This window comes from Aptenodytes patagonicus, chromosome 1, assembly GCF_965638725.1.
Source record: "Aptenodytes patagonicus chromosome 1, bAptPat1.pri.cur, whole genome shotgun sequence".
NCBI lineage: Eukaryota > Metazoa > Chordata > Aves > Sphenisciformes > Spheniscidae > Aptenodytes > Aptenodytes patagonicus.
The window spans coordinates 22394506-22413476 of NC_134949.1; the positions used below are offsets into that span (position 1 = coordinate 22394506).

At 40.1% G+C, this 18971-nt stretch overlaps 1 protein-coding gene across 4 annotated transcripts in view; it reads left to right on the forward strand.

Annotated features, from left to right (window-relative positions):
- The window catches only part of TRABD (TraB domain containing), a 36065-nt gene extending 17404 nt beyond the window's left edge, over positions 1-18661 (forward strand). For 3 of the 4 annotated variants that reach the window (XM_076329332.1, XM_076329341.1, XM_076329355.1), the window contains 6 exons: positions 224-364; positions 5543-5653; positions 7646-7785; positions 10039-10211; positions 12359-12470; positions 15441-18661. In XM_076329332.1, the coding sequence (XP_076185447.1) occupies positions 224-364; positions 5543-5653; positions 7646-7785; positions 10039-10211; positions 12359-12470; positions 15441-15618 (855 nt within the window). In that variant the 3' untranslated portion in view covers positions 15619-18661. Of the gene's footprint in view, positions 1-223; positions 365-5542; positions 5654-7645; positions 7786-10038; positions 10212-12358; positions 12471-12570; positions 12836-15440 lie in introns of all 4 variants that reach the window. The other variant, XR_012994584.1, reaches the window with a different exon arrangement.
- The last annotated feature ends 310 nt before the right edge of the window (positions 18662-18971 follow it).

Genomic DNA, 18971 nt, shown 5'->3' on the forward strand with positions numbered 1-18971 from the left:
AAAGCATTCAGTAGCTAAAGCACTTCACTGTCATTTTCCTTAATGTTTTTCTCAATACATAGCCATTTGGAGAAGTCTTGCTTACTCTTTCATTGTTCTTTTAATTGAAAATGATTGCTAGAATGTGCTTTTATTAAGTCCCTTTTCTCATGAAAGTACCGATATTGGCTGCATTTCTGTTTAATCCTTCCTAAACTGGTGTAAATAAATCCATGTTTTTCAGACGATACAAGAAGTGCAGCCTGATGTAGTTGTGGTGGAACTATGCCAGTACAGAGTTTCTATGTTAAAGATGGATGAAAAGACATTACTAAAGGAAGCCAAAGAAATAAATCTGGAAAAACTTCAACAAGCTATAAAGCAGGTATGATTCCCACAGTGAGAATTAAAGGTTTGTCTTGAGAGCAATTTGTCAAGTTACAACCGAAACCAGTGTTGCCACCAGCTGGGAACCTAATACTGTTCACCTAGGTGAGAGTACCATTACGGTGGCAAAGTTAGGTTTGGTATTTTGTTTTCAGCTGGAGCATTGAGGGCTTCTGTTCCACAACAGGATTGTTTAGGCAGTTGTTGACCTAGGCAGGAATCCTCCTGGACTTAACAGTTGCTCCGTTTGCAGGATACAAGTTTAACTTTGTAATTGTAATACTCCACTAATAACTTAAATATGATTATTATCCCTGCAATCTGCATCACAGCTGTTTAAGGAGCACTTAATTTTGGTGTTGTCTGTGATCTGTTTAGTTGCATTCCTTCATCCTAGTGTGCTGCTCTTTTTAATTCCCATCACTTGTCTTTGAGTAGATTCTCACTGACAGTGGGCCTTGAGGGAGGTTTTTGAAAAATCTGGGCTGAAAAGTGTGGGATTCTATTCAAATTATAACTACTCTGGCAGTTTGACGCTGCCTGGGATGTGTGTGCAAAACAAGTGGTGTTCTGTATTTTTTCAGTTTCACCCAGTTAGCTTGTACTTAAGTAATTTTAAGCTAGGCACAGTGAAACAGCACGAAGTTGACCTAAAAAATGACAGGATATTTGGCCACATACTGCCATTCTAATCAATAGTAAAAAGTTTCCAGTGTCCAGCTGAATGAACAAATTCATAGAATGTTATTTTGGTTGTGTGGTATTTATATATTGGAATTGTTTTATTGATGTAATTGGGGAATTTCCAGGATTGCACCCCTCATAAGAATATAATCTGCATCCATGCAGAAGCACTTGCAGTGGCTAGTCTACTTGTGTGTGTGCGTGCACATAGTGTCTTAGTGCAGACTTTCTGACTCATAGAGTTAGGCAATAACACGTCTTTCCTGTTTATTTATGTCCTATCAAAGGAAAGAACATTGCAAAACACTTGCATATTGCATGAATTACTGCATCCATCTGTTTATTTTAGGTAAGGTGGATTGTTCTGATGCATGTAGCCAAAAGAATGCATGTTCACAACAACCAGAGCAGCATAGCTGGGGGTCTTCTGACCTGGTAAACAGGCACAGAAGCCTTTTTTTTAATATCAAAGCTAAATGCAACAGGTTTTGCTGTGCTTCTCTGTTAAGAGGAAAAGGACAATGAAAACAAAATAGCAGACTTTTTTTCTCTGTGATGTAAATTCGTGTTGGCAGCTTTGTAATTAGCACTTTCTACCAGGGCTTGAAGTGATCTTGTGTGCAGACAGCAGAAGACACAGACTGTGTGGGCTCCAAAACCAGAGAAGGATACAAAGATCCTTCATATTGTTCCAGCTCAATCTTAGTCTCCTTTGTCACCAGGGATAATGCAAATAATAAAATCTGGACATTGTGCCTTTTAAATAATATATTTATCTGTCTATAGTCTCAACCAAAAAAACACCCCAACCCTCCCCCCTTTGATTCAGTAGCAGCATGGGTTATATAGGGAAAACCAGGAAAAACAGTCCAACTATCTTATGCTAAATTATAGTGTCTGTTTTTTCTCTAGTAAAAATCAAACCAGCTGGTAAGTTGCTCAGTTATGCTTCAGTTGTCCTCTCTCACTGAAATGTGCATTCGGACCCAAAAGTTACACCAAAAGTCAAAACTGCTTGTAACTTTCATCCTTGAGTATCAAATTAGGAAAAGAAAACTCTCTTATTAAAATCACTTGTATAAATCTTAAGCAGTAAAATTGCATTTCGTTGCTCTTAATTGAAGTTGGAAACTGAGCAGAGTGTTAATACGAAACTGACACACGTGCAATGGGTCACTGGTATCCACAGCTTATCAAGCAACTGTTGCAGGTTAAAAACAGCTTTCCTCCAGCCCCTCCTTGAATTTCAAAACCCTTATAGTTGTTTGTAGAGAACTACCTGTTTGCTTTCCATTAAGCAAAGCAACACAGTGCAGACCGGTATCTGGCTCAAATGCGGATTACCTGAAGATGCACAGTAACAGTTGGCTTAAGACAAAACCTGTCTTACCAGTTTGGTTTATCTTCTCCCTTGGCTTCCTGTTTCTGCTGTCCCTTCTGTGTCCATACCATGGCTGTGTGGCGGTCTGAACAGGGCTTACTTTTTAGCTGCACCATGTCCCTATGTGGCTGTATGATTGCTGGTCCTGACACAGAGCAGGACTTGAGAAACCTTGTTCTGGGGCAGAAGCGAAAGTGGGCTGGTGGCAGCAAAATCTTAGCTCAACCTTACTTTTCTAACCTACTCCTTTAGGCTGAAGTTACCTGTGCAGAAATACATTGTAATACTGGGGACTTTTTAATGCTTCTGGCCAGTGAAAAAGCTCTCATTTTGCACCGTGTAATACAGCCCTCTGTGTTTAGGTAACCTACAGGATCGTCCTGTTAAATAAAATGGATATAATGTGAATTGGTAGATGACGAGTACATCCATATGGACAGGAGCAGGCTGCTGTCACGTGCTACCTTCACTTGTACTAAAGTCTAACCTCCACTGCGCTTGCAACAGTAGGAAAACCAGTTCCAGGTGGCAAGGCTGTGTTTGTACAGGGCTGCGTCCATGGGAATTAGGGTTTTTAAAAGAAGAAATCTGGAGGACTAAAATACAAACAATTTGTTTCTGCCCGCAGTTCTGCAGTTGGTGCTGGATCTGTGACTTGTTATACAGTTGAAGAGTAGCCCCAAGGCCCACTCCTTAGGCTGTGTTCTCATACGTAGTATAAGCGTTTCTGTACTGAGTCCGGTGGAAGATTTATCTGCTTCAGAAGCCCTCTAGCAGCTGCCAATAACAGATGCCTGGGGAAAGGCATTAGAACCTGCAGTCGTACCTTGCCTGGGTATTCCTTTCTCTTCCTGTCCTTTTCACTGTCTTCATGCTAGTCATGGTGTCTGATAGAGTGTATCTTCCTCAGTCATCCTTCCCCAAGCCTCATGAGTATTTAATATTAATATATCTCTTCTCATATGTTTGGTATTTCTTTGCACATTTTCTAGTTCAAGTATCTTGTTTTCAAGTTGGGAGTCTGCTAAAAATTGTACAGCAGTACACTGATGTTTCTATTTTGTTCCTTTCCTGGTAATCCCTCTCACTCTTCTTGCTTTCTGACAGCTATTGAACACTGGGCTGATAAAATCGGTATTTCACTTTCTCTCTCCTGTGTGCTAATAGCTCTGCATGCCTCTGCCTGTGCAGTTAAGTTTCTTTCTACTTGTGTATTTCTTTGTGTTTATGGCTGTTGCATCTAATCTGTGAAATTATTGCCAGCCACTCAGGATTTAATGTTCTTTTGTAGTCAGCTTTCCTTTGTCTGACCTTGAATAATCTGGTATTGATGATAACCTCTTTTATTGTTTTGCCCCCATCATTTTTTGTACATTTTGCTCTTTATCCCGCAACACTTTCTGGCTGGCCAGTTGTTGCTGCTACATATGGCTGCTTGTCACCTTTTATCTCCTTGATGCTGAGCAAATATGATGGGCACTGAGTTTCATGCAGGTTAAGAGCATGAATGACCCAGCCACATGTCAAGGATGCATCCCTCTGTTAGCCAGCAGGCTGAATCTTTCTGTCACAGTGTAAAAATGCAACTTCAAATACATCAATCCTGAAGGAGAGATCAGCCAGCAAATAACCTCAGGCTGCATTATCCTAGTTTTCTTCTCTCTGTGGGCATCTTTTCTGAACTTCTGGAAACCCTTGTCCCCCGGGCTTTTGAACTGGATCTCAGGGGTGCTGAAAACCCTTTTTCTCACTGCCTTCTTTCTTCCTCATCTCTCGTCAGGAGCCCAGCACCCTGTCTTTCTGCCATGCTTGCTAGTTTGTAGCATGATAAAACAGATAATCAATTGGCTTTGAAAATAGCCCCTCTCTTTTGCCAGTTCTGGTCCTCAGTGACTCTTGAGTCCGCTTAACTGCAGAAACTGCCTACAGCCTTTGGAGAGGTCACACAAGCATCAGATCTGGCACAGGGCGGGTCATTTGAGCATGGCCCTGGGAGCAAGGAATGGAAACCAGGACCTTCCTCTGGTAACTTCAAGCAGTTATATTAACTCAAGCTATCCCGTGTAACCTCATCTTCAGTTGTGTGAAGCTGATGATATAGCAGGAAATTAACCTTTGGCGAGGGAAGGGGGAATGCCCCTTTTGGTAGTGGTATGGACTGATGCCAAATTGGAAGAGATGCGTAACCAAGGTACAGGTTATGCTTGGGGACAGATAACACTCAGCCACTGAGTCTTAGTCATAAAAATAACTGGGTGAGGACAGCCAGAGCTGGACAGAAGAAGCGGCTCTGAATGGATTTGTTTGAGGTGTGTTTTCATTCTTTTTGTAAAAGGATGGGGAAGGGAAATTTTGCATAAGTATCTCTAGGAGAATTTTTTTCTTTTTAAAAAGAAGAGTCTGGATTTTAGGTCTCTGTTCAAAAAGTAATAGGCTGTGCGAAGAGGGGCCTTCAGTCTGCTTGTGGGAGTGAGTCATACTCAGGACTGTGAGGTCTTCTCTAAGGTCTTAGGTGCTGAAGTCATGCACAGCAATTTCTTGCACAACGCTAGATTCTCTGTGTTTCTGTCACTGTAAACCTAACCACTCCCCAGCCTAGTGTTTCCCAGGGTTGTGGAAGTGTCTATGATTAGACCACTAGCTATTTCCCTTTCAGTATCTCTCTAACGTGGCGTTCACTGCACATTCAATGGAATATACTCTTGTGGTCCCTTTTTCTTTTTGTAGCCAGATAGATCAAGAAAAATTAAATGTATGGTATGAGCTATCTTACCATTCAGTTATTCAGACTTTCTTCAAGCAGGTGGAGTAAATACAGACTGAAGTAAGTCTGGCTGCCCTCCTTTCTTTTCTTAACTCTGCCATACATTTTTGTTGAAAGGGAGAATACTTTGGCTGCACGCTGAAGTGAAAAGCTACTTCACAACTGATACAAACTGAAATAAAAGAGCTGTATTGATCAGCGAATTGGGTCCAGAAGGTAGCTTCAGTGCTGCTTCTTCATGAAGATAATTAATGTTCTTTTCATGACTGTGAACAGTGCATTCTTCTGAGAAATCCACACAGCTTGTTGATTTTCTTTTTTTAACGTTTTTCTCCCTCTTCCACCAGAATGGAGTCATGTCTGGATTGATGCAAATGCTGCTTCTGAAGGTTTCTGCTCACATCACAGAACAGCTGGGAATGGCCCCAGGAGGAGAATTCAGGGAGGCTTTCAAAGAGGTGCGTACTTGCAATGGTTTTTCTGAGGTCAAATTACTGGCCTTTTGCTCCCAGAGTCGAACTAAATAAAACCATTTGTTAGTGACTAGGAGAGAACACTCTGGCCATACTCGTGCTGAAGCCTATGAAGTAGTAAGAATCATCTTTGGCTTCAAAGTACAGAGTTTTGTAGCCCTAAGTGGCATGAAAGCAACTCCAAAAAGGCTTCAAATAATAAGGGTTTTTCCTGATGATATTTCTGATGGTATTTGTTTTCATTTCACTAATTTATTTATTTATTTTATTCCTGTTAAATAATTGTATCTTTAATTCTGGATATGGATCCTGGTCCCACTGTTGGTTGTGTCAGGGTTTCAGGCTGTGAAAACCAACTCCAAGGCATTAATGAGACCTAACACATTCATCTAGAAAGATTGTTTGGGGAAGTGAAGTATCTGGCTGGTCTGTTAGTCTTATCTGGTCTTTCAACATTCCCTTTTATACTACGGCCGGCTGTGATACTGGGAAGTAAATAGTAGCTGGACTTCTGTGTATCACACTACTCTTTTTTTTGTCTGGGAATACTGAGACACTATTTTCACTGTATGTATCCAACTTGCAGAATGTACCTTGCTATTTTTATGTAAATTAGGTACTAGTAAGGAAATCTGAGAATGTCCTGGTTTAACCTCCGCTGGCAATTGAGTGCCACACAGCCACTCGCTCACCCCCCACCCTCCCCCGCTGCCCCAGTGGGATGGGGGAGAGAATCGGAAGAGCACAAGTGAGAAAACACATGGGTTGAGATAAGAACAGTTTAATAACTGAAATAAAATAAAATAGTAATAATAATAACAATAATAATAAAAGAATATACAAAGCAAGTGCTGCATGATGCAATTGCTCACTACCCGCTGACCAATGCCCAGCCAGTCCCTGAGCAGCGGTGCCCCCGGCCAGCTTTCCCCCAGTTTATGTACTGAGCATGACGTCACATGGTATGGAATGTCCCTTTGGCCAGTTTGGGTCAGCTGTCCTGGCTGTGCCCCCTCCCAGCTTCTTGTGCACCTCCAGCCTTCTCAGTCGGTAGAGCATGGGAAGCTGAAAAGTCCTTGACTGGTGTAAGCACTGCTTAGCAACAACTAAAACTTCAGTGTGTTATCAACATTGTTCTCATCCTAAATCCAAAACACAGCACTGTACCAGCTACTAGGAAGAAAATTAACTCTATCCTAGCTGAAACCAGGACAGATAACGTAGCTGTTAAAGAATCTGGAATCATTTGGTGTATTTATCTTTTATAAAAAAAAAACTGTTTCAAGGCTTATTTTCCTGAGCATTCCAGATCAGAGTAAAACATTTTAAGTGTTTCCCATTTTAGGTGGGAAAGGAAAAAATACATATATTAGCTCTGTCCTGTTCCAAAGTGCTTGTTTGAAATTTTTAAACAGGTATGCATAGGAAAGAATTTTCTAGAAATTCTGTACTGTGCTAAAATTTGTCAGTCTAAGCTACAGCAAAGTCTCAGCTCACATTGGCGTGTGGCATCTGGCATCAGTTCTTGTTTCATAAGCTCCTTGAATATATTTTACCATGACAAACTGATAGGTTAGTGATCCTGACAAATCCCAGGTAAAAGCAAAATGACCACAGTTGTTTCACCTTAGACTTTATTCAGACCCAGACAGATACTGAGCCCCATCTGTTCACCTTAAGTAGTCATAAGCAGGAGCTTTCTGCTTAGGTAAAAGTAACCTAAAGAGGGTGGCGTTACAACTTAATGTTTTTACTGTAATACCTACTGCATCTTGTAGCTCATGTATTCCGTTATGAAGTAGTATTTTGGCAATTTATTTACTGCAAAGCCAAAATATTTTTTGATGTTGAAGTATGATGCTACTTGCTCTTCTTTAAGATACCTTGTGTAACACAATAAAACAAACGCTCTCTTGATAAGGATGTACTGTGCTGCAGTATGAAATGTTGACTAGTGATTGGTATCTTCTCTTTCAGGCCAGTAAAGTACCTTTCTGTAAATTCCATCTTGGAGACCGACCCATCCCTGTTACATTTAAAAGAGCAATTGCTGCACTTTCTTTCTGGCAAAAAGTCAAGCTTGCCTGGGGCCTTTGCTTCTTATCTGACCCAATCAGGTATGAATAAGCATCCCATATGTTTATCGGGGTGAATTGTTCAATTCTTCAGTTTGACTTTAGTATGAGCTGGAAGTCCTTGGTACCCAGCCTGATGCGGTGAAACTTGAAGTTAGTGAGAGGAGGAGAAATACACAAACTACCCTGCAATAATCCATATTTTTGAAAAGAAAGCTGGCTTTCTGATCTTGTTCCAGCTCTTTCTTTAATTGTCTTTTGATACATTGCTTCCAGGTGAAGTGAAAGATTTGGTGCTGGAGAATTCCTAGTGTACTTCAGAAAAAACTTTTTAAAATTATTTTTATGCTGAAAATGAAATCTTTCACACTACGGTGTGTGGATATTGTAAATAGAAAAGAGTAGGGCCTTGGTATGCTAATTCATACCTCAAGATTTCCAAAGGACTTGGGCCTGCTGTGCTGAGTCACATCTGGATCAGGGCAGCTTGAGAACTGAATCTGCTGTCTGAGCAGATTTTTGGAACAAGAGAAAACTTTTAAAGCCTGTGGACAACATGTGGACTCTTAATGATTATTGCCTTTATAAAGGGACATTGTTAGGAACTTTTGCCTTATGGTAGTATTTCTCAGACAGCTACTCTCTTGCTCAGTTTGTCTTCCCCTGCCTTTCAGAGACGTCCCTGTGCCAAGCTTACTTCCTCTTTCCGCAAGTAGGTGTGCAATAACTTGCTTGAACTGGGTGAGGACACATGCATAGCTGTCGTCTGAAATTCAGTCTGCTCCTACCAGACTTGCAGTGGTGGGACGCTTGCCAGAAATGGGTTCCCTGTGCACGTGGTCCCTGAATCTCAGTGCCTCTCTCATACCCTGTGACCAGAGCTCTGCACAGCTCATGAAGTGGTGTGGCATTTTTTCCAGGCTTTTAAAATCGGGCTGGGGCTTAAACTGTAGTCTGGTCACCAATCAAACCTTCCATTTTCTAGTTTTAGCATTTACTTAATTGTTCTTTCCTGTAAATGCTTGCTATTGCATTCATCTGTAAAATGAGTTTGACCTTCTTTCAATCCATTAACAGTTCCTGCACAAACTAAGTTTTCTTACTTACTAGTCTAATACCAGCATGAAACTATTTGCAGGCTTTTGGGAGGCGTTGAAGGATATATTTCTCTGCAACTTCTCCCATTCTTTTATCCACCCTAAGAACATTTTGGTTTTCAACTGCAATATTAAGATAACTACAGTATATGCACGCTAGCTTCCCACTGAAGCTTGGACATAACATCTCGGTTGTTATCGTACAATTGATTGATCTGCTATGTTGATTTTTAAAAATAACATGTGGGTAGGGGTTGAAAAGGAAAGGTGTTTATAATTGGGAAGTTGTTGGGGAGAGGAGGGTATTGTGCACCCAGCCATCAACATGAGATCCTGCAGAAAATGGAGTAATAATTCAGCATTGAATTTGTGTCAGTCTGATTAGCTTTTCTATGATCTGTTGAAAGCTAGCAATGCGTTTCTTTTTGGTTGTCCCTGTTGACATCTGTAGTGTCCTCTTGATCTTGGAAACTAAAGAAAGCATGTTTGGCATCATTCTTCAGTAGACAGTGATGCAAAACCAGATGATTCTGTTGCCACAGACTATGACTGTACCACAGCTGTGGGTGCAAACAGAAGGTTAACAGCACCTATAGAAAATATAAAAGGTCATTATATTTACTCCTGCAGTTTTTATTTGTTTATTTCCTGCCTGTTTCCTATTCTTCTCTTCAGGGAATTCTTTTATAACTTTGAGTTCCCTGCTGATTGACACTAGGAACCTGCAGAACTCTTTCCATCCCCTCAGACTATGCCTTACGGTGTGCTTTTTTTGTTCCTTAAATAGAGCCTCTGTGTGTTCAGTGATCAGATCTGCTTCCTTGGGAGTGCTCTGTGTTGCCTCTTCTAAGCTTATTAATATACACTGAAAGTGGGGCACCATGATAACTATTCCCTTTGAAGCCCTAGTGCTCTTGCTCAGTTGAGTTGTCAGCTTTCAGACTGGGAAGGGTGAAAGTCCAGTTGCACTGCCTAAAGGCAAGTGACCTCTCTTCTTTCCCTTTCCCTCACTGTAGAGGAATTGTTAGGTATCCAGTTTTACAGGTTTAGGGAGTTTGTTTTCCTTTTGAAGAGGAGAACTGGGGGAAGAGAACTGTATAGTGTGGGTTTATGTGAATAATGTGTATAATACCCAATTGTTTTGTCTGTATTGGGCTTGAAAAGCATAACAGATACTGAGAACTTACCTTTCTTTCAGTAAAGATGATGTGGAGAAATGCAAACAGAAGGATTTACTGGAGCAGATGATGGCAGAAATGATTGGAGAATTTCCTGATCTTCATCGAACGATTGTCTCGGAACGAGATATTTACTTGACCTACATGCTGAAGCAAGCAGCAAAGCAGATAGAACTACCTCGAGCTTCAGAAAGTAATTGTTTTAAAGCAGATATCATAACCAGCAAGGTGTTCTTTGTGTACTAGTTCAAAGTTCAGTTCTTCTCAGGAAATCTGGGATGTTCTGTTCATGTGTGCCACATGTCACCTAAGATTACAGTGCTTAAAAAAATTAAAAAGGGATATTACTCTTCTGTTGCAACCACCTATAGAAGTAAAGAATTTTCGTAGAGCAGTAGACTCCAAATTATCATTCCTTTCTCATTGTGCTGTTTAAAACTGGAAAATACTAATTAGCCTGACAACTTTTTCAAAAGGCAAGCATCTGGTATTACAGCACAATATGGGACAGCCTAGATTTATGTTGCCTATCTCACTTCCACCTTGTTACCTCACCAGCTCAGTCTCTGGATCACTAGTTTAGTGAATGCCTATGAAACTGGAAGGGGTTTATATGCATTATGAAGGACTTAAAATAGAAGATGGGACCATAAAAGACAAGAATGTGAGGGACTACCTGACTGATAGTCATGTGTCTCAGTCTCTTAGTTAACAAGAGACAATGCCAGAGACAGTTTTGTTTAGAAGCTGTGCATTTATATTCTATACATATAATCTGTTCTATACATTCATGCTCATGAGAGGCAAAAAGAAAAAAAAGCGGGGGGGAGGCAAATGATATACTTAAGACTCATAGTAAAATACAAAACCCCACAATTCCAATGAGCAGAAATAGGGCATCATCACCATTGTCCAAATCATTTGCTATTGTAGGGACATAGTAGGGGGATATTCCTGGACACCATTTGCAGGACTCAAATATACTTTTAGTCTGATACATTCCTGAACTAGGTCTGATTTGTTCTTAGCCTTAGTCTGACTGTTTGCCTGGGTGAACTCTTCCAAAGAGCTTGCAAATGAAATTTTCACATTTAGTTTTTCATTCTGTCTTTACTCCACACAAAATACTCAGAGGGGGATAAAAGTTTCTTCCAGGACTAAGTTTCAGGCAGGGCTTCAAACATTACTGGTGTCATCTTTGAATCCTGCCCAGAAGCAGACAGGAACATACGGGTGGAGGCTGGAGCAGATGTGATGTGCCGTGGACAGCCCATTCTGTTGAGGTGCTGTGCTCTGCCTCTGTCGTAGCTGCAGCTCTGATTTAGAGCAACCCTAGAATAGGCTGAGAAAAGGCAAGTCCAATGAAACAATTTTGAAAATATGTATAATTTCTAGTGTTTTCAGTACAGTTTTGTTTCATTTCAAGGGGTCTGCTTTTCAAATTTTTACTTATTCCTGGAAAAATCAAGGGTGGATATTTAAAGCAAGACAGTGGAACTTACTCACATTTTATATTTATGTATTATATTTATGTATAACTTTCCCCATAGGAAAGCAGCCTGATTACTATTACTTAAAAAGTTTTCTGTGAATTATTTTTATTGTGGCATGGTGCCATTTTTTCATTGGGGGAGAGGTAATCCCAAAACTTTCAGGAAGAACATTTTAACTTCTACTGGGTGTTGTGGAATTTGGGTGGTAGATGGGAGGTGAGGGGGAGAGCTGGCATGTGTTGCCGTGGTCTAATGGTGACTGGCTAGCTGCTGCACACAAGTGGTGTGGGTTTTGCTGTTACGTGCTGAGGCCGGGTCTGTAACAGTAAACTTAACAGGGGCAGGTGTGGTCTCGAGCGCTGTTCTCCGATTGTTCATTCTGCTTGTTAGCCCAAGTCTTGTCACAATTGGCATGTGTGCCAGCTGCCACTGTCCAAAGTGATGGAGAAAACTCTCTGTTCAGGAGACAGCAAAGACCAGGGCTGTTCCCGATGAGCAGTACAGAAACATGACCCACACAGGGAAGGAAAGAAATTAATTTAGTTTGCATCTGCTGAGCCTCTCACCCTGAGGCTGGAGTATGAGCCCTGGCCAGGTTTGTGTACTGAAACAAACGTTTCCTGAAAATCCAGAAACCGTGCTGATTTTTTTTCAGACTTTCAACATAAGAGGCAGTAGGCGAGATGAGTACTAACTCTTAGTATGTAACAGCTTTAATATCTAGTAGTAAGAGTCCCTACCTCTTGGAAAATTCAATTTTGTAATCTCACACATTTACCTATTTATTTATAGCTTGGAATTAGTTCTTCTAGTGATGTGTCCCTTTCTCTCCATCTCTCTTTCTCAGCTGAACCTAGAAAATATATCCCAGCTGTTGTAGTTGGTGTTGTTGGGATGGGTCATGTACCTGGAATTGAAAAGAACTGGAACTCCGACTTAAACATCCAGGAAATAATGAGGTAACAGTCATCCTTTCCTACGTGTTGATGTAACAGCTTCTTTTGCTAAAAGACAGCAATAATTGGTTTGTTTGGGGTTTTTTTCGGTTGTTTGTCATAGCTTGAAGAAACATCACTACTGTCATCACTGCCCTGTCAGCTCACTGACTTGCTGTGGAGTGCTTGCAGATTGTGCTTACAGCAAAGGAAAAGAAAATATCAAAGGAAAAAAGTAAATAGTTGGATATCGAGGGGAGTAGAGATGAGAAGATGCCCTTGTCTAGAAAGAAAATTCATTGATCCACATTTAAGGCTTTTAAAACAAGAATTCAAATGAGGGCTGTAGAAGATGGTGAAAACAAAACCAGGCTTCCAGTCTAGCTTAGGTAAATATAAACTGTTGGATTCAAAGCTTTTGTTGTGTTGGCTGTTGGTTGTGGCACTGCTGGCTCTGGCAAGCTTACTTACCACAGTTGCTCACTGCCTATTTTTTAACTATATATATATAAAAAAGTAACACCATGTTTTAATGTGTATACCTAAATACGGGCTGATTTAAGCCACGTATCTGGTGAACTCTCGCTCCAAAGTACATATTGAAATAGATGTATGTGCTTTGTAAAAGAAGGAATTGAAGAACCAAAATGTTCAGACTATGTGTATCCTATAAAGCCACAAAGGTCAGAACTTTGGAAATGTAGGAGGGATTATAGTATGACCTGGTAGTACTGGTCTGCGGTGGTTTAGGATAATAGAGCCTTTCAAATATTGGCATTTTATCTTATCACATCCGTTTACTGTGTTTATGTAAGCACCTCACCCATCTCTTCAGAGGCTCTGAAAAACAGAAAAGACTGTGCCCTGCCTAAACGGTGTATTTAGGCATCTAAAATATGATTTAGAGAGACTTTTGGTGTCTGGATCCAAGAACAATGTACCGAAGCCCTGCCTAGCCATTTATAAGTCTTTTTCAAGGCTAAGCCTGGAGTCACAAACTAGATGTCCATATTCCTCTTCACCCTTGCAAATAACCTGTAAAATGAGGTTGCCCAAATCTGTGTAATTGTATGGTTCATGTTCATTACAGAACTGAATAGCCGAAAGCCTGACTATGTGTCTTCAAGTTTACGTAGAGGGTCTTTTTCATCAAAGTTTAGGCTCTTTGACTTTATTGTCTTTATGGTGCCAGTGCCATAACTAAGTGGAATGGTTACCAGTACCTTTCATAAGACATTAATATTGCATTAACTTGACTTTCTAAAATAATATGAAGCAAATGCCATTCATAAGATTAGTATATTTGAGACTCATTTCTCGTTAAACTTTTTTACCCCTCATGCAGTTGCAGAACAGAGTTACGGGGGTGGGGGTTGGGGTGGTGTTACTCGTTGTCACCTCTCTAAAGTAAAAAGTTTTAAAGATGCTTACAGGTATTCGGTTACGTTTTACAAGTTGCAAAGTGATCTTGGAAATCATCTGGATAGAAACATATACGTTTCTCAGACTTCCAATTTTTAAGTTCATGCATTGAACCTGACTCTGAGCAGACCTTACGATTTGCTTCAGATTGTTATGAATTGATTTTTTTAAATTGTGCTGATGGACTGGAATTGAGGAAGAAGTGATAGAGAACCATGTAAGAAGGTGTAAAGGGATGCCTTTACCCCTTCCTTTGTTCAATGTGTATGCTTTTTTAAAACTCTTCCTGTATATTCTCTTAATATGCAAAATCTTACCAGTAATAACTTTGCCCTAGTTTGAGCAAATGGATCTAAACTCAGTCTAGTTGTATTCTAATCTCAGCGCATCTAACCTGGTTTGAGTGTGCCCATAATGGTTTTGCACTACTGTAACTGATTGCTTCTGAATACATTAGAAACATTTTCTAGATATAAATAAATGAGAACTTGTGGCTTCTTTGAAACGACATGCAGAGACCTCTCTGTCCCCTGTTGAGAGGGTGAGCCGAGTTGCAGTGTAGGCATGCTGTGGGTGCAGGGCCAGCTAAGATACCACAGAGCCTGTTAGTGAAGGTGCAGGGCTACATGTGCACGTTGCTGTGCTTTCCAAGCCAGCTTTATTTTGAAGGTAATGTTAACTGTTTGCTTCGTACACTGTTAATAAGACTGCTTGAAGGCAGGGGTAGACCTGGTGTGCCTGTTGTCCTCTGCCCTCCTGGTTCCAGGTGGCCAGTGCAGAGACTTCCAGGTGGCTCTGTGAAGATCTCAAAGCCAGCAGTACATGCCAGACTGGAGACAGCTTCATGCGAAGCCTCTCTGATTTGTCTGCACTGTCCTCTGTGGAGCTCCGGAGGCCAAGAGTGCTGCAGGGGCTTGGCCTCCACACGCTCAAGCTGGGAGCTGCAGCTAGGCTGGTAAGCCTGCCTGGCATCCAGGGGTACACCTTGCTGAAACACCCCCCCCACCCCCCCCCGAATCTGTGCAGGGGCCAGCCTGGCTCCAGACTTACCCCTTCTGGCTACACAAACCTGACCAGGTCCTGACACGTGTTATCCAGAACATCCAAGCTCTGTTTTCCTCCATTACCCTGAATGACTGAGTTGACTGTACAGGTGTTGGACTTAGGCCGTGTCCTATGTTTCTTCTGACTTTTGTCTCTGTGCAGAGATATGCATAGTAATATTATAAACAGTTCGACAAACAATATTAACTTCTAGTATTCTTCAAGAAGTCTTGGTGTTGTCTTAGTTATTTTGATAGGGTGATGGGCAAGTCAAGGTCCATAGCCATTAAGAGTGGCATCATACATAACTGGAAGAAACTTTATTTGTTGTTGTTGTTACTATTTAATTTGCACATAGCCCTTGAACATGAAAGAATACGTTGTTTGTTCATGGCACATCTGTTACCTGAAAGTCTCCTGCCCTATAAAGGGGAAGGGGAGAAAAGATCCTTTGTTTGATTGGAAAATGCCTGTTCTTTCCAGCTATGCAGGTGTTAACCTTTTTTTTTTTTTTATCTCTTGCTCCAGTGTGCCTCCTCCATCAGCCTCAAGTAAGATTTTCAAATTTGTCATAAAAGCAACAGTTTTTGGACTGATGGGATATGGCTGCTACCGAATAGGTCAAAGGACAGTTCGGTTTATTCTCTCGATGCCAGCAGCACAGAGCTATCTTCAGAAGCTGACAGAAATAAGGTCTCAGCATTGAACATCGGGCGGAGGCACTATGTGAAGAAGGTGGCTGAAAAAGGGTGGTAGAGGCAACAAATGTGAACTGGACAGAAAGAAGAGGAAGATGAGGATTCTAGTCAGAGATGATTGATGCTGAGCAACACTGAATCGCTGTATAATAAAATATTTGATACTAAAGTTACACCAGCTATGATCTAATGAATAGGTTTGATTCCTGGTAAGTGTGTTGCATGAAACCACATGATTCCAGATTGAGGTAAAAGAAATATGTATGCAAATATATATATTATATATATGCATACTGTATATATAATATATATTACTGATGATGTAGTCCAGACAGCTTGAAGAGTGTATGTTCATGACTTCTTTTCCAGAGGAACAGAACAACGCGAAGTAACCTAATTGGCTGCATCTGCTCTGAAGTTCAGGGACACTTCTCTTGAGTGATTCTTTGCTTTTTTCCTTAGGTATAATAATACCTAGCGGTCATTTCTGGTGCCAGACACTTTTACACATAATTTAGAAGAACATCTTCTCAATGTGTTTTATACTTAAAACATTTAGGCTTTTTTTAAACTTAAGAGCTCTCCAGAAATTTCAGAATTGTACAGGCTGTCATACGTACACTGCTCAAATTTTTTACAAGCCTTACTGAAGAACAGGAATGTTGCCTTTAGATTGCATCCCTTGTTACCACCACCAGTTGAATTGTCTTTCTCCTGCATAGAGAAGATATAGCCACACCATCAGAACGCAATGTGGTTTGTGTCAGTTGTTTACAGGACACTGTGTTCCTTTAGATTAGCTTATTTAAACTGTATTATTTAGCCAAATCCTTCTGGATTCAGTATTGTAAATTTAAAATACTAGAACTACTGTACAATTTACTTTCGTTTCTCGGACCTTTCATTATTGGGACAAGAATTCTGGAATTCATAGTACCTGCCCCTCATTTTGATACATTAAAATATTTTATTTATCAATGTAATTTCTCAATGGATGAATATTTTAATCTATTTAACAGAAAAGCAGTGTTCCATTTAGTTTTTCAAACTAGCTGTAGCATTTTATTTGGATTACCTGCTATTTATACATAGAATTCTGGGTACTTCAAACTGCTGTGATTTTCTTTCTTGATTTTCCAGGACAGCCATCCATCATCAATCTATTTTTTTTAATTTTAATCCTAGGTTCATATTTCATAGGAATTTTTTTGGTACCCTTTATACAGGATTGTCAATGATGGTAAAGTGCCCTCTGCAATCAGCTAGTCCCAGTTCAACAATACAAATAACTGTAACTGTCATATCAAAGTTTTAACCTGATGTATTTGAATGGAGGAGTCCCATTTGCTCCTCAGGCTCATATACAGTTGGTCATCGCTTAAAGTGAAGTTTTTATCTGTATTAATTTCTTTTGGGAATGAAAGCTAGGAACCGGTGTGTGAGGCAGGAGGAGGAAGAGGTGATGATGTGTTCTGTGTTTCTTTGTTGTTTTCAGTTGGTTCAATAAAATCAACAAACCGCTTTTAGGGTATATTTCCAAAGCCTTGTGTTGGAAATCGTCCCATACAGAAAGTATGTACATGTATCTTCTGTGCAGTGTTGTCTTTTTCAAGCTTTTTTTAATGAAATGAAGGGTCTAATGCTCCTCTCTCTGATGGCATTGACTTTGCTGGGAGCCGGTCTGTCCGTGCAACCTGATGCTTTTCTGCCTTGCACTTTGAAAATTTTGAGTCCCAGTGCAGCAAATCATTTAGGTGCATGTTTATCTTTAAACTTATTAAATCTAACCTGATCCTGCAGAGCTCTTAAGACGATGCTAGGTGCTTTTCTGTATCTCGGCCTTACAGCTGTGCAGGGAGTAAACCTTAGCAAATGAATAGCAGCAATTCACATTTCTTAGACACAAAATGTAAATGATAATACAGAATACAGTGGAGGCGGGTCCTTTTATTTTCCATCTATCAGTGCTTAAGAAATCACCATCCATCTCTAGCAAGAGGAGAATCAGCATTTGTAAACAATTTATAGAAGACTAAAGTGACTGCCTGAATTTTGATTCCTGACCTTTTTTAAAAGGTTTAATGTATTGTTTACAATTAAGCAGTCCTATTTGAATAATTCTATTACATTTTAAGTACATTTTTACAAGATGAAAGCAAAAGCTTAAGCTCATTCTTCTCCTGGCTTTACTGACCTACCAAAATATTGTTTTACTGGTTGTTTTTTTGAGAATTTTTAGCTGGTAGATTTCAATATATTGATGTTTTGCTTTAAGTTATCTACAGATTTTTAAGGTATCTGCAGGTCTTTTAAAAGCTCTGTAGATCTTTGATGTCTGTGCTCAGGTAATTTTACACAGAGGAAAACAAATCTAAGGTAAATTTTAGATATGAGCCTTAAACTTGGGTGGGACTAATGCTAAATGATTGTCATGGAGCATTCTTGCAGACTTAATGTTTTATGCTTTTTAGCCAGAAGTGATTACCATGTAAGTTGTCCATTCATTATTCAGTTATTCTCTCCAGTTAATACCTTAAGTCTATTGTTTCACTCTTTTTTTGCAAAGCGTAACAGCAGATTCTTCAAGGACCCTGTCTGTGGACAGAGAATTTGCAATTTATCTTCCCACTATTGCAAACTGGCAGATCATACGCATGCACTGTTTACTCAGTGGCACTGGAAAGCCTGATGAATTTGCAGAACTAACAATCCTATGAATCCACACACGAATGCTCAATGTTGTATATTCAATGTGTTGTACTGTTTCTGTAACATAATCAGTGTTTTAGGTCCATTCTTTTCTGTTCTAGTCAGTCCTTTCAGTGTTAACAGCATCCTGTAAAACTTAAATATATGTTGAATTGTCCCAGCCCCGCCTCAACCTTATGAAGCCATATTGTATTTTTTGGTGACATGTACATCTGTTTTATGCATTTGTACATGTGATGTAAATTTGAAGTATTTTTAACAATGTGTGCCTTTACTCTAAAGTGATTTAAAGTAAACAGCAGTATGTTCTATGATATAAAAAATAAAATATTTTAACCACCATTTCTGTTGAAGGCATTTATTTTCCTTATTAATCAGTATTTTTGTTGAGAACAAACACTGGTTAGCTAGATCCTAGTACATGGTAACTTCACCATCTAACACGTTTTTCTGACCAAGAATGTCAGTCGGAGTAAATACCTCCCACTGAGGGGCATCCGAGAGTAATGCTGAAGTGGGGAAACTAGTTTCTCTACCTACCATATGTAATCGGTTAAGAGAGGAAAGGAAGAGTTTCCCTGCCCTACTGAACATGCAGGGAGACTGACTGCTCAATGTGAGTATCGAAATTCGGAGTCCAGAGTTAGGCATG